We start from the raw sequence: 12,740 nt of genomic DNA on the forward strand, positions 1-12,740 counted from the left end.
TATTTCCTGCCGAGCCTAATACGGACACAAATCGGCCGCACACGGGTTTCCTCAAAGTTATTAGTCAATGCTTTATATAACTTTTGACAAATAGACTCCTGATGCAGGGATTTTTTGTTGAAGGGTGGCGCTGGGTGGTGGCTGGCGGTGGCGGCCGCCCACGTGACCTGCAAATATTTGCCGGCTGGCGCGGCGCAGCGCGGCTGGCTGGACCTCTGATTATTATAGATACATATTTTCACTAAAAATCATAAGCATTAGAGCAGAAAAAATAGTTAAAGCATTGAAAAATTGTTTAATTTTCAACCTAAACTACTATACAAAACAATAATTACGATAAATTTTCCTTTTTGCAAATATGTAACGAATGGTGGCGAAAAACGCCATAATTTTTGGATTAAAAAGTGCACTCCCTTTGTAAATAAAATAATTTTGTCTTTTTTACAGTATAAAATATTCATTATTACAATAGATAAAACATTTAAAACCCTCTAGGAAAAATAACTGATTTTCTTTGGAGCGATTTATTGTAAGAACTTCATCTGTGTTGGATAACGACTTTCAAATTTAATTAAACAAACATGAATTGCTTTGGAAGAGTTTTTATTACACGAAATGAGATTCAAATTGGTCGTCGTGCGGAGAAAAGGGCGAGGAGGGGCGCGACCAGGGCCGACGAGAGTCTGATTGCTGCGGGAGCGGCGTTGCATAGGTTTTTGTTTGAGCACTCGTGGCAGCCCTCGAGCCTGGCGTCGGACGCACCGAGTAACAACTGCTGCATACCAGAGCAGCTCTGCTTGGAGCAACCACGAAAGGTAACCTGATGCGTCGAATTCTTAGCTGCAAGATGAATAAAGTAAAACGCAGATTAGTCGATATAATAAAAAAACTCAATAATCACAGAAGTCTATTTCATATAACTATCAATAATGCAACCATAACCTCGAGTATATCTTATTCTCTAAAAATTATCGGCATATTGGAGCATTTAAAAAAATATTAAGGTTTTGAATAAATTGGTATTGTTTTTCTCGTTGCTCACAAGTGACTTTGAACTTGAGGCAGGCCTGGTGCTGTTGCGGCAGGTTGGTTGGTTGCTCGGAAGGTTGGAGTTGCGGCAAGACAAGCGAGTGCAGCTCCTGGAGGGTGCGTCGTGACGAGGCGTCACACTCGGCGTAGTCATCCGTGGGGAATTGCGGCTTGAAGCGCTCGAGGCCACAGCCCACGTCCTCCTCTGAGTTACACGTGTGGCACTCCAGCGCTAGCGCTTTTACCAGAATGAAAAAAAAACGAAAAAAATATATGTTAATAATGAATTCAGATGTGTTTTTTAGCCCTTTTAGGATTTTTTTAAGCTATTTTGAAAAGCATGAAGATTTTTCAAGTAGATTGTTTGCATTCTCACATACTCATACAAATGCTATGATTTGAACAACTGTATTTGTACTTAGAAATAATCCTTAGTTGTACCGTTCTTACTTTAGGAGGTTTTAATTTCTTGATGTTATCTTCGAAAATATTATTTTTTTCACCAAAGTGCAGATTGAGATTCAAAGTACACAAGCAGGTAATTTCATGAAACAAAAATTTTCCTAAACAAATCATAAAAAAACCTTCCCCCTGTGTAATATCGTCCGCCCTTGCCAATTGCGAACATTAAGTTGCATACCTGAATTCAGCAAGAGGGATAGGGCCACCGTGAGGGAAAATAGTGCGCTTGAGACGGCCATCCTGTGCAAGAAACGTAAGAAACCGCGCCGCTCAGCCAATCTGGGCTGCAATAATCAGTGAGAGAGGAAGTGGTCGTTGTCATTGGTCATTATCTTATTTTCTACTTCAATGTATAAAAAAGTAGAAGGAAAAAGCTTTCAAATTTGATGACGAGGTGGAATATTTTTTCGCAGATTATATTATATCAGACAAAATTTCAGTCATTAGTCAATTTTAAAAGCGTTTAGATTTATTTTTTTATTGGGCACCATTTGCGTACGACTTAATTACAATTCTTGTTTCTTATTTTAAGCATTAATATTTTACACTAACTTTCTTTCTAACAAAAACTTATGTTCAGCACTGTTCGTGATACAATTTTTAAAAAAATTGAATGAGTTTTTAAATCTACGTTGATTCTTTTGAAAAATGTATGTATGTAGAGCAGAAATGAGTTTTGATTTTGCATATGCGCCGATCTAGCGTGCGTCGATGATTGCAGTGTGATAATTGCCTCTTCTAGGCAGCTTCTAAAGGCAATCGTGCAATTTTGCATTTCACGCCGAGTGCTTGCTGGGCAATCAGAGCAAAATGGTTTTTGTTTGTCGGTGCAGAGAGCTGAGTCCTTTAAAAGGGTGAGCTTTGATTTATCAGGCAGAGAGCTGCTTTTACCTAGTTGCAAATTAGTTTTGCCGCGAATAAATTATCTTTGAGCCCGCGAGTGCCATGCAAAACACACAAACATAATACACAAACGTGCAACTAATTTTCGCGCTCACTCGCTCGCTCGCTGGGAAAGAAACAAAGTTATGTGCATGCCAGCAAATTCCAATATTAGTTTAGTTGACAATGCAATTTATGGCAGCTGCAGTTTGTTGCAACCGCAATCTGTCAACGGCTGCTGGAAACACTGAAACGGAATCCATTTTTTGGCTTTTTTTATGCCTTTGTGAATTCTGCACTTTCACTTCTTCACAGGTCCTTTTCATTCATTTTTATTCAAAACTCTTAAAAATTAATATTCAAAATATTTTGAAGGTTCTCTATTTTCTAAAACTCTATGATATCAGTGCATGGTTTTTATTTGCATAATACCAAGACAGGCAGCATTGAAAGCTTCACTAAAATTTAAATTTTTAAGATTGATCCTTTGACCAGTTGCATAAACCCTTAGTGTTCGAAGCCACCAACAGATGGTGCCACTGTATACATCAAAATTTTAAGGCAAAACCAGCTATCCAAGATTTCTAAGATCGAGCCTTAATTCTATAACACGCCGGCGATGGTTGACCAAGGAATAAGCCTGTTCCAAGAATAGGCCCGCGCTTACGCAGCACGCATGTCACGGGTTCCACTAATTAAAATGAAAAAAAACAAGCGTTTCTTTGTGGATCTCAGCCCAGTTCTATGGTAAAACGATAAACTTCTACCACTTTCTAATCTGTGATAAAAGGAAGTCAGTTTGTCGCAAGCTTCTAATTTTAAATCTGCAGTGCCAAAATAGTGATCCAACCATTGACTAAAATCTGTTCACACAGTTTAGTGTTTTATAAAATGTAGTTTTAGCGTGATCATTTTCCCATATATAAAATTTAAAGAAAAGTAAATAATTAGAACTTTAACAATTGCAAAAGGCATTTAATGCTTTCCTTCGAATATTTCTGTAGACTGAAATAAAAAGCTTTCATCTCCTTAAACCGTAATGGCATTTTGCAGCGTAATTAAACCGTTGCGGAGAGGAGAGGAGGCAGCGGCAGAATCGGTCCGTTCCGTCGCGGCTGTGAATTCTCCGAAGGAGCCGACCGAAAATACAGCAGTGACACCTCCGTATCTCCCGCCGACCCGCCTCCGCATAACGAGAGAATCAATTAAGCGTCCGCCCATCAATTAGCCCGGCGGAAACGGGGGCTTTCGGCAGTAAAGCAGGTGATCTCGATCTCCCTGCGTCGCTCCGTCCGCCTGGCTTTGCCTACAAAAGTCGAGATTACACGAAACTTGCCTTTTGCAAATCTCCAAATATTCGGCAGACTCTAATGTCATGGAGTAACGAAAAAAAATCTTGCTCCTTAAAATCTGGTGGAGTTGCGATTAATAATCACTAATCAGAACGTTCAAAAAACATCTAAGGGAAGGCAAAACGTCGTTTGTTGACTTTGGGACTTTGTAGGCCATCCGGCCGGCAGCAAAGTTTCTTTTTTGCGCTCCTTGCTGGTGCCGGGCGCGCGTCGCGTCGGCAGGCAGATAAATTTGGCCGAGTGTAATAATTTTTGACAAGTGTCACTAAATCCAATTGCCCGGTCGGCCGTTGCGAGGCCATTTGCTTGCCAGGGGCGTGGTCTGCTCTCCCTTTTCGCAAAGTTTCGAGCACTGAGCTCGCACTTTGAACCCAACTGACCGACCGAACGATGACTTTCCTCTGTTCCGTTTGCTCCGTGTTAATGCTCATCTGATGCGAAATTGCCGCAGAGAAATAAAATGTAGTGAGAAAAAGTGGAAGCGGTGAATTATGCAACACGAGTGTCGGCGCTGACGTGCAGGTTGCATAACTCGACGCCGTGCAGGCGCTATAAGCTATGATGCTGTTCAGAAACATTTATTTTATTTTTAAAATGATGGGAAGGGGCAGAATTTGAACGTTATTGAAGTAATTTTAGTAGCAATTAAAAAATATTTCTGTAAGGAGAGAGAACTGACTTGTAATAGTTGAATTCAGCTAAACCATGTCAAAATCGATATTCATTATAGTCAAAAGTGCATATTTTTGGTACCTGCGAGTTTATCGACCAATATTTTTCATTCTTTTATATTCTATTATCTTTGTGAGAAACTAAAGGATTTATTAAAAATTCCACGTTTTTTTTTAAAAATATCTTTTGATTAAAAATGTTAATTATGGTCAAATTGTGTCCACTTTAAATTTTAGATATATAAAATTAATCGTTAAAAATATTTTCAAAAGCAAGAATTAGTTAACACCTTTCTTAATAAAAGGAGTTTGGAGATAATTGAATTAAAATCGTCATCACCAATAAAAAATAGCAAGTGAAATTTATGGAAATCTTTGATAATAAAATATCTTACAAAATTTGGAATGAAATTCAAATTTAAAAAAGTCAACTTCATCTAAATTAACTGAGAAATTGAAATTATTTCGAAAAGAGTAATTAAATAAGCTACCCGAAATTCACAACCCGAAGACAATTTTATTGAAATTTTTCTACATAAATATTCAGGAATTGGATTTTTGAATACTTAGTTCTTTTTGTCACCATTCACTTCTCTTTTCCATGGAATAATTTCATCAAATTAATGTTTTCCTCTATTATATATGAAAAAAACCCTCGTTATTTCTTTAGGAAAAGCGTCGGTCGGATTCCATGAAATTTGCAGAAGCATGAAAATAATGATATTCTACATGAAGTGACATAAACACATAATAAAAGCGCCCGTCGGATTCGTTGGGACGGCGCAGAACGGGTTGTAGCGGTCGCTCATTAACCGCGCACTCGCATCTGACAACGGCAAATCCTTGCTCTCGCATTTCAGTTTGGACGAAAACACACGGCTGCTGGGTGATTCATCTCACATGCATGCAGCCGTGTGTGCCCGTTCGTTCGTACGTTCGTTCACCCGACTTGAAGAGCGCCACCGTGTGTGTGTATGTGGGCATTGCTATCGCACAAGTGGAACGAAATGTTAAGTGCCACGAGCAGTCGTGGTCAAAGATGAGAGAGCAGTACGCCGACCTCTGCCCGCCCCCCCTGCAGCTTTAACTGTTTTGTTTGTTCTTGATGCGCAGAGCACACAACTGGAAATCCTACAATAATTCATGGACGAATTGATTCTGATCTGCAAAACATTTCAAGCTTTTAATCTGACAGAATACAATTCAAGTTTTTTCACTTTTAAGATGAATTACAGCCAAAGATTTAATACAAAAATTTAAGATTAGTATGTATGATTACATTAATTTTAGCTCAAGAACAATTAAAATTAACATCAGTTAACAATTTTAATTAGTTCATTCCCCCCTCTCCTAAATTAACTATTGCAGAATTTTCACTATTGAAGCCAAATATTTTAAATCACAAACCAAAAGTTTTGACAATCTTTAGAAAAAATTGGATGGTTTTAAACATTATTATTAGGGTTGGGATTAATTAGAGCTGACAGTGAGCTAGACCTTAACTACTGGAATATCCTAAAAGTCATTAAACATTGAGATCAAAATCTTAACTAAAATTATTTTGTAACAGTTTTACAGCAACAGTTTAATTTAGTACATTTTGAACGCAATAGTCGAGGTAGAGGCATTGGTGCGTGCGGCGGTAGGAACAGAGAATGGACGGAGTTGTAGCTTGTCTGCGAGAGGCGTGCTGCCGCAAAAATAGATTAGCCGTGGCCAGACGCAGTAAATAGCTCACAAATTTGAATAAATGCGTGCTCTCGGGCAAAAAGGCAAAAAGCACGATGCCCGCAACAGATTCCGGCTCTCGCATCCGCATCGGCATCGCCATTTTTAAAGAGGACGGTGCTCGAAAATTGCACACGAAACAGCAGCAGATATCAAATGAGAGTGACAAGAAAAGAAAGTTAGAAAAGTACAAAATGATGTTTATTTATTTTATTAGGTTATTAAAGAGAGTATAATTTATTTTTTAAAAATAAAACATTTCTTTTAACATTATAAGTCCAGCCAATTCAGACATATTATTGACTGGTGCTCCCTCAGCTGTGTTATAAGTAAAAAAATCAAGACATTAAATTAATAAAATAGCAAAAACGGAAAAAAATTATAAAAGCATTAAAGTAAAGTCTCTTCACAAAAAAATTGTTGCATTAAAAACCAAAAGAGATAATACCAAAGAGAGAAGCCATTTTTTAATTTCCTTTTTGACTTGATTTTTGTCTCTCAAGATTATTTTAAATCACGAGGTAGCTATGCTTCCACAATTTTGGTAGTCAATCATTAGAAGTTAGAGTAAATTATTTGGTTTATTAAAGGATTAAGATCAATCAGGTCTATTATCATATTGATGCGTTCTTTTGGTGCCAAAATAAATATCAAATTATTTTACATTCCTTTAAATTTATTTTTATTTTTATATCCACTGAAAACCCCGTGGAAATTTTAAGGAAACCACTCCCAGTTCGTAGTTTTCGTCAAAGTAAATTTGAATTTAGTTAAAAAAAATCATATCTAGCGAAAAGTATCATTTAGAGTTTTATTTTTACCGAGGGAGGAGCAGGAGACGGTCTAATGTTCCGAGTTTTTGCCATTTTGTAGGGCAGCACACGCGTTTGTGTGTAATATTCGGCCTCTCAACTTTGTCGTCGACGCCAGCGGATGATGCATTGCGAGCTAAGAACGAACGTAATCATTTTCATCGCTGTCCTCATTTTTACTACTCGCAATTCCGACCAGCGTGTATGTGTGTGTGTGTGTGTGTTTGTCGCGGGATGGCTGAATTTGCGTCCCCTCCTCTGCCACCCCTCGCATCCCTGCCCGTATTTTTCAAAGGAAATTTAACAGTGCATTAGGCCTGGCACAGAGAGAGTCGGGGGCAGTCACCCTGAAAAATGTGCAGACGCGTTGACGTCAAGAAAGAACTCGTGTGTGTGGATGTCGCGAGAGGAAAGTTTTCCGCGCGCGCGAAACATGATAAATGATAAATATGATTCGCTTGACAAGCGCCGCGTGCAATTCAATTGTTGCCCCCTGGAGGCAGTTTCCTTTCAGCGTCAAAGGCGTGGCAAACAAGTGTTCCATTTCCTCAAATTAACACTTTTTCTATGCCCATCGCATGCCAGCCATCGCCATTTTCCCACTCCTTGATCAATTGCAGCCGATGCAACACATCAATCATTAGAGCTGCGCCTTCAGTTTTTATGGAAGTTTTTTATAGTACAACATACACAGAGATTGACTTAAAATAAGCACAAAACATGACATTTGAAGCAAAAAAGTATAAATCAATGTTAAATTTAACTGTTATGGGCACAGATGAGCTCATTTCCCCCGATTCTTTGCAATGCCTGCTTTAATATTTTCGCACCAGATCTATATTTTAAATCTTAGCATACTAGATTTTATTTCATTATCCCTTTTAATTTTAACAATAAGAATGAAATGGCCAAAAATCTAAATTTTTAAAACAGAATATATATTTGCTGTTTTATACTTGTCAAGTTGAGTAATAATTAAAGGAAATTTTGTTCAATTCTTTAGTAAAAATATAAAAATTTAAATTACCAATTCTAGGGAGTATTTTTCATTTCCCCAGAGCGTCAGGTTCTTGGAATAATAATAATAATACGAATTCCTGAAAAACAATCAAAATTCGACCATGCAAAACCGTTTATTTATTTTCAAAACGAAAAAATCAGATCAAGGAAAACAGATGATGGAAAAATCATGAAATCTTCGGTCAAAACCATTTCACTTCCAGATCCGCTTGAAATTTAGCTGAATTTTGTTCTCTTGTACAATTCCAGTAGCTAAAACTTTTTATGGAATAAACTAAAACGCACAGCACCATCGATCAAAGTTTTCATGCCTTTTTATTTTGACTTCCCTAATGTACTACACTCATTTATCAATCAACTGACGTTTTGAAATAATTGGTGATTCTGGAAAGTCCCAGATAGCTCTAATGATTTGGGAACTTCCACAGAAAATTCAGAATTGTTTAAAATTCTAATTTAATAATACATAAATGTTTGTGACCCATTTTGCGGACAAAACAATTTTTAGACTCATAATCTCAGCCAACATTGAACTTAAAAAGCGGTCTCAAGCTTGGCAGCATTATTATTAATGCAAAAATAATTGATTGCAAAAAAATTGCAATACATGATTGATCGGAGGAAGCAATAAACCTCCGTGCGCAGGAAACACAACACACTATAAAAGTTGTGCCCAGTATCATCTCTCTCTCGCATTCATTTCCAAGAAGCTACAATGAAAGCAATAGGTGCACTTTTTGTCTGCATACAGGTCACTTTTCACCATAGTTGAATTTTTTAAGCTGAGATTTTTGAAATGCAGCTCTTGGTTTTGGTGAGCGGCCAAGACACGACCGAAGACACGACCGTTGAAACCACAGTTGAAACAACAACGGAGACGACAACCACGTCGACCACAACAACAACAACAACCACGCCGACCACTACTAAATCAGCTAAGACAACCAAACCACCTAACTGCGCTAAAGGAGATTTTGGCGTAAGAAAAAGTGTTTAATGTCAATCTGTTGATGGCGTAAAAATGTCTCAAGATCGACTGAAATTAAGTTTAATCAGTCAGAAGCTATGAGAATGGTCGTTATTCGGTTCGAAAATTTAAAAAAAAAATGCCAAATCTAGGATACTAAAAAGAAATTAAAATTGTAACAAATACATATTTTCATTACCAGAGAAAAGTGCCAAAAAATCTAATTTGTCAAATGATATGCCAGACAACATATTTATTGGCAAATGTTAGGATACAAACCAGGAAGAAGATAAAATTTCAGGAAAAACAATATACATTAGTAAAAAATAGTCAGGAAAGCACTATAACAATTTTTAATTGTGTGATTGTAAATCTATTTCAAAATAGTCTTTGCATTTTAATTTGAGCTGCTTGGTGCTAAGTCTCATAATTTCCTATAGTAAAGACGAATGCAGCCCTGATATTAAAAATGACTCTTTTTGTTAAACCGACGTAGAAAGGGAAATACAAAGAGCACTGCAATATGTGAATTTTCTAAAAATACATATTCATATTACATGTCCCGCATGTCCCGTAGGATAAAGTGTGTATACAATTAAAATGAATTCTTTTTGCAGAATGCTGTGAAAAAGTGCTGCGCAACGTCCTTGAAGGACATCGCCGTTGTCACGAATAAGAAGGACAAATTTTGTCCTCAATCCCCTGGCGCACTGAAAGTGTTCAATATGTTTACCTTCAACAAGCAGCAAAGCCTCAAGTCCGGCCTGAACAACAGCGTCAACTTCACGGATTCAAAGATAATCAAGGGCTTGGCCAACGAAGCCGTAAATGAAAAAACAAACTGGTTCGCCACTAACGTGACTGAAATTTTATTTTTACTTGAAGAGATTCGCCAACTGCTACCTGACCGCCAACGGAGCAGTTTGTGTCCTCGGTTTTTATTCCTACGCTTTTTGAAATCGGATTTATATTGCAGTTTAACAACGTGACCAACACGTTCAACCTGACCGCTCTGCAGAAACTGCTGACTGCTAATCAGGACCCCACCAGCCCCTGGGTGAAAATCCTTGAAAGCGCTGCTTCAACGTGCGTCACCAAAGTCAATTGTAAATTTAACTGCTGTTCGTATTGTTTTGATTTCCAGGAATTGCGTTGGAATTGGCCTAACAAATTACAATTTTTCTTTGATTTAATTTCAATTAAAATCTAAAATTGTAATATATTCATCATGCACAATTAACAACTTTTAAGTTCTCAAAGCACAATGACGGAATTTATGCATGTATTCACATTTTAATATTTTTTGAATTGAAGGATTTTAAAGAATTTTACTAATTGAGCTTTAAACTTAATTTCAGCTATGAACCCTGCACAGTTTGTCCGCAAAGTTAAGGCCAAGGACGAACAGGTTGGAGGAAAACCGTTCTTTGTCGCCCAGTGCATCGCATTCGCAGCAATTAATGTAAAATAATATCATATCTTTCTAGCTCTGTGACACTAATTTTTAATGTTAAAAAATCTTTCAGTCTTGCCCCAGCAAATGTAAGTTTTTTATAAATTCATTTTGAGGCTGTAATTGCGAATGGCGAATTTGTTTTTAGCCGTTGAAAAGAATGCGTGCAAGAATCTGTACACTTTGTACGACCAGTGCAAGGGATACCTTTTCCAGTGATAGTGAAGAGAAGCAACCTCGTTTTTTCTTTGGAAAAATAAATAAATAAATATACCAGTATCGCATGGTTGAATTTTTAGTGTGTGTTTTGCGATTTATATTCTCATTTGAATAAAGAAGCGTGGGAAAGAATGGTTTGAATTTTATTTTTTGTAACGAATTTCCTTTTAATTAAATTTCATGACGTTTCAATTTTTTATGCTTTCATTAGTTGAGTAAAATTGCTTTTTTTCTTTTAGTCCGACTAAACTCGACAAATTAATTTTGTTCGTCCAAATTTTTTTGAGATAAATGCAAATTTCATTACATAAAAAGGTTTTCTCTCGCTCTATTTTGCTACTTTTCTTCATTCTTAGCATGTTTGTACTCAAATTCAAAAGCATAGAATTCAGTCTTCACTACGATTAATGGAAAAATCCTGTCTCTTATCTCTTATTTCGCAATTTTTCCGATTCTAGCGTTGTTGCCTTCTAAAGAGAAAGTCGAGCAGGGCTCCAACGCAGAGAATGCAGGCTCCAATCCATCCATCTTCACCCACTCGCGGGTGCAGCAATTGCCATTAAGATTTGAAAAGCGGATCCAATTGCGATGATTGAGAGCGTCTGGAGCTAGCGTCGTAGCAGCCAACCGAACACCAATTCGCGAAAATGCACGCGAGGAGACGACGAGCGTGAGAGTGCAGAAATGGGATTTGCATGTACGTGGATAGCGGAGCGAAGAGGATGAGTCTCCCTGACGACCGGGGACGTGAAAAACAGCTGGAAAATATCAGTTTGGATACAAATAAATTTAATTTATTATGTGTTTTATTCACTTGATAAAATAATATCCTTTTTGGCATTTTTAATTGGCTGGCAATAATAATTGATGGATTATAAACATAAAAAATACTTTTTAGTCTCACGAAAACATTTCTAAAATAAAATATGTACGTTGCTCTCATTGGAAAGTGATTTTGGTTTTAACTTGTTCAAATTAAAAATTAGCTTTATTTACACTACTATGGTACAAATTCCAGAGCTATATATATTATTTTAAATCAGCAGTTCTTGTTTAATTTTGTAAGAAATTTAGTCATAATAAAAAAAATCATTTTTCACGGCCCGATGCTGGCGGGTGCTTAATGCGATTGAAAAGACATGTTTATTCCCGGGCCGAGCCAGTTTTTGCCTCCAGACTGGAATTTATTCTTGTCAAATTGATTCGATGTGAAAATAATTTTGCTGCGCACTTATTTATACATGCGGCTGCTGCATGAAAAGTTTTTTGCTCTCCACCTAGCTGTGCGCTGGCTGGCAGCTGAATTGCACGCTTCACTTGATCCCATATTCACAATTCAGAAGAGGATCCCGCGGCTCCCGCGCCGTCCGCAGCCAGAAAAGAAACGACCGTCGTCTCCCCTGATGCATGAATCTCTCTTTTACGCGCCGTCCATCCCTCCGACTTCAAGGTAAGCACCCGCGCGCACCGACCAGAGCGCTCTGAATATTGGAAATTCGCCGAAATTGGGCCTAACACCGGCAAAAAGGCTCATATGGTTTTCCGTTTTCACGTGATAATCGAATCTCTGCCTTTTCTATCATAAAACATCCCATCACGTTTCCAACGGCCAATGAATAAGGCCGAAATCAGTCTTTGGCCTCTAATAAATTTTGAAAATTTGTTATTTTTCTCTATTTGTGATCTACAGGATATTTTCATGACCTGCAGTTGATAGATTAATATTGTTTCTATGAGAATTGCAGGTGACTGTTTTTTTTTCCAAAGTTTGTTTTCTTCGCTGGTTTAAATTTCCTCTTTTCATGCTTGCGATACGAAATAAATCACAATTCACAGTAGACGGGTAGTGCTTGTTACTTTAAAAGTATGAAACTCTAGGAGCTGCTTTTTTAAAAAAAATCACAGAGAAGTTTCATTAATGTTTATCTTTGAGAAGATTTGCATTTCAAGCAAACAATTCTTGGTGCCGATTTTCTTCAAAGCATGTGCAAAAATGTGACTAAATTTTAACGCCATTAAGTCAAGAGTATTTTAATCCAAGGTAAATATTACTCCTCGATGCAAATTTAAAATCACTCATGTTGGTGATTACTATTTTCGTGTTTTTCGCTTGCATGGCCACACCAAATTGCCTCTTTTAAATAT

The 12,740-nt window shown here is 37.4% G+C and overlaps 2 protein-coding genes across 2 annotated transcripts; one reads left to right on the forward strand and one right to left on the reverse strand.

Annotated features, from left to right (window-relative positions):
- Positions 1 to 586: 586 nt before the first annotated feature.
- Positions 587 to 1,750, reverse strand: LOC135939627 (uncharacterized). The gene is made up of 3 exons (XM_065484101.1): positions 1,670 to 1,750; positions 1,043 to 1,267; positions 587 to 840 (listed from the first exon to the last, which is right to left on the reverse strand). The coding sequence occupies exons 1-3, from the start codon at positions 1,728 to 1,730 to the stop codon at positions 623 to 625; spliced, it is 504 nt and encodes a 167-aa protein (XP_065340173.1). The 5' UTR covers positions 1,731 to 1,750; the 3' UTR covers positions 587 to 622.
- A 6,911-nt stretch (positions 1,751 to 8,661) lies between these two features.
- On the forward strand, positions 8,662 to 10,674 carry LOC135940232 (uncharacterized). The gene is made up of 8 exons (XM_065485037.1): positions 8,662 to 8,707; positions 8,759 to 8,935; positions 9,541 to 9,747; positions 9,809 to 9,844; positions 9,900 to 10,029; positions 10,282 to 10,385; positions 10,450 to 10,465; positions 10,525 to 10,674. Exons 1-8 carry the CDS (start codon positions 8,672 to 8,674, stop codon positions 10,593 to 10,595), a joined length of 777 nt encoding a protein of 258 aa, XP_065341109.1. The 5' UTR covers positions 8,662 to 8,671; the 3' UTR covers positions 10,596 to 10,674.
- Positions 10,675 to 12,740: the final 2,066 nt, after the last annotated feature.

The sequence above is a fragment of the Cloeon dipterum genome, chromosome 3 (assembly GCF_949628265.1).
Source record: "Cloeon dipterum chromosome 3, ieCloDipt1.1, whole genome shotgun sequence".
Lineage (NCBI taxonomy): Eukaryota > Metazoa > Arthropoda > Insecta > Ephemeroptera > Baetidae > Cloeon > Cloeon dipterum.

Bases quoted from the DNA above. Each gene is read 5' to 3' on its own strand.
- LOC135940232 (XM_065485037.1), top strand. From the start codon at position 8,672: ATGAAAGCAATAGGTGCACTTTTTGTCTGCATACAG. The intron at 9,748-9,808 runs GTAAATGAAAAA...TTTTACTTGAAG, and splicing joins AGGGCTTGGCCAACGAAGCC to AGATTCGCCAACTGCTACCT. The intron at 10,030-10,281 runs GTAAATTTAACT...ACTTAATTTCAG, and splicing joins GTGCGTCACCAAAGTCAATT to CTATGAACCCTGCACAGTTT.
- LOC135939627 (XM_065484101.1), bottom strand. From the start codon at position 1,730: ATGGCCGTCTCAAGCGCACTATTTTCCCTCACGGTGGCCCTATCCCTC. The intron at 1,268-1,669 runs GTATGCAACTTA...TTCTGGTAAAAG, and splicing joins ATCCCTCTTGCTGAATTCAG to CGCTAGCGCTGGAGTGCCAC. The intron at 841-1,042 runs GTGAGCAACGAG...TTCATCTTGCAG, and splicing joins CCTCAAGTTCAAAGTCACTT to CTAAGAATTCGACGCATCAG.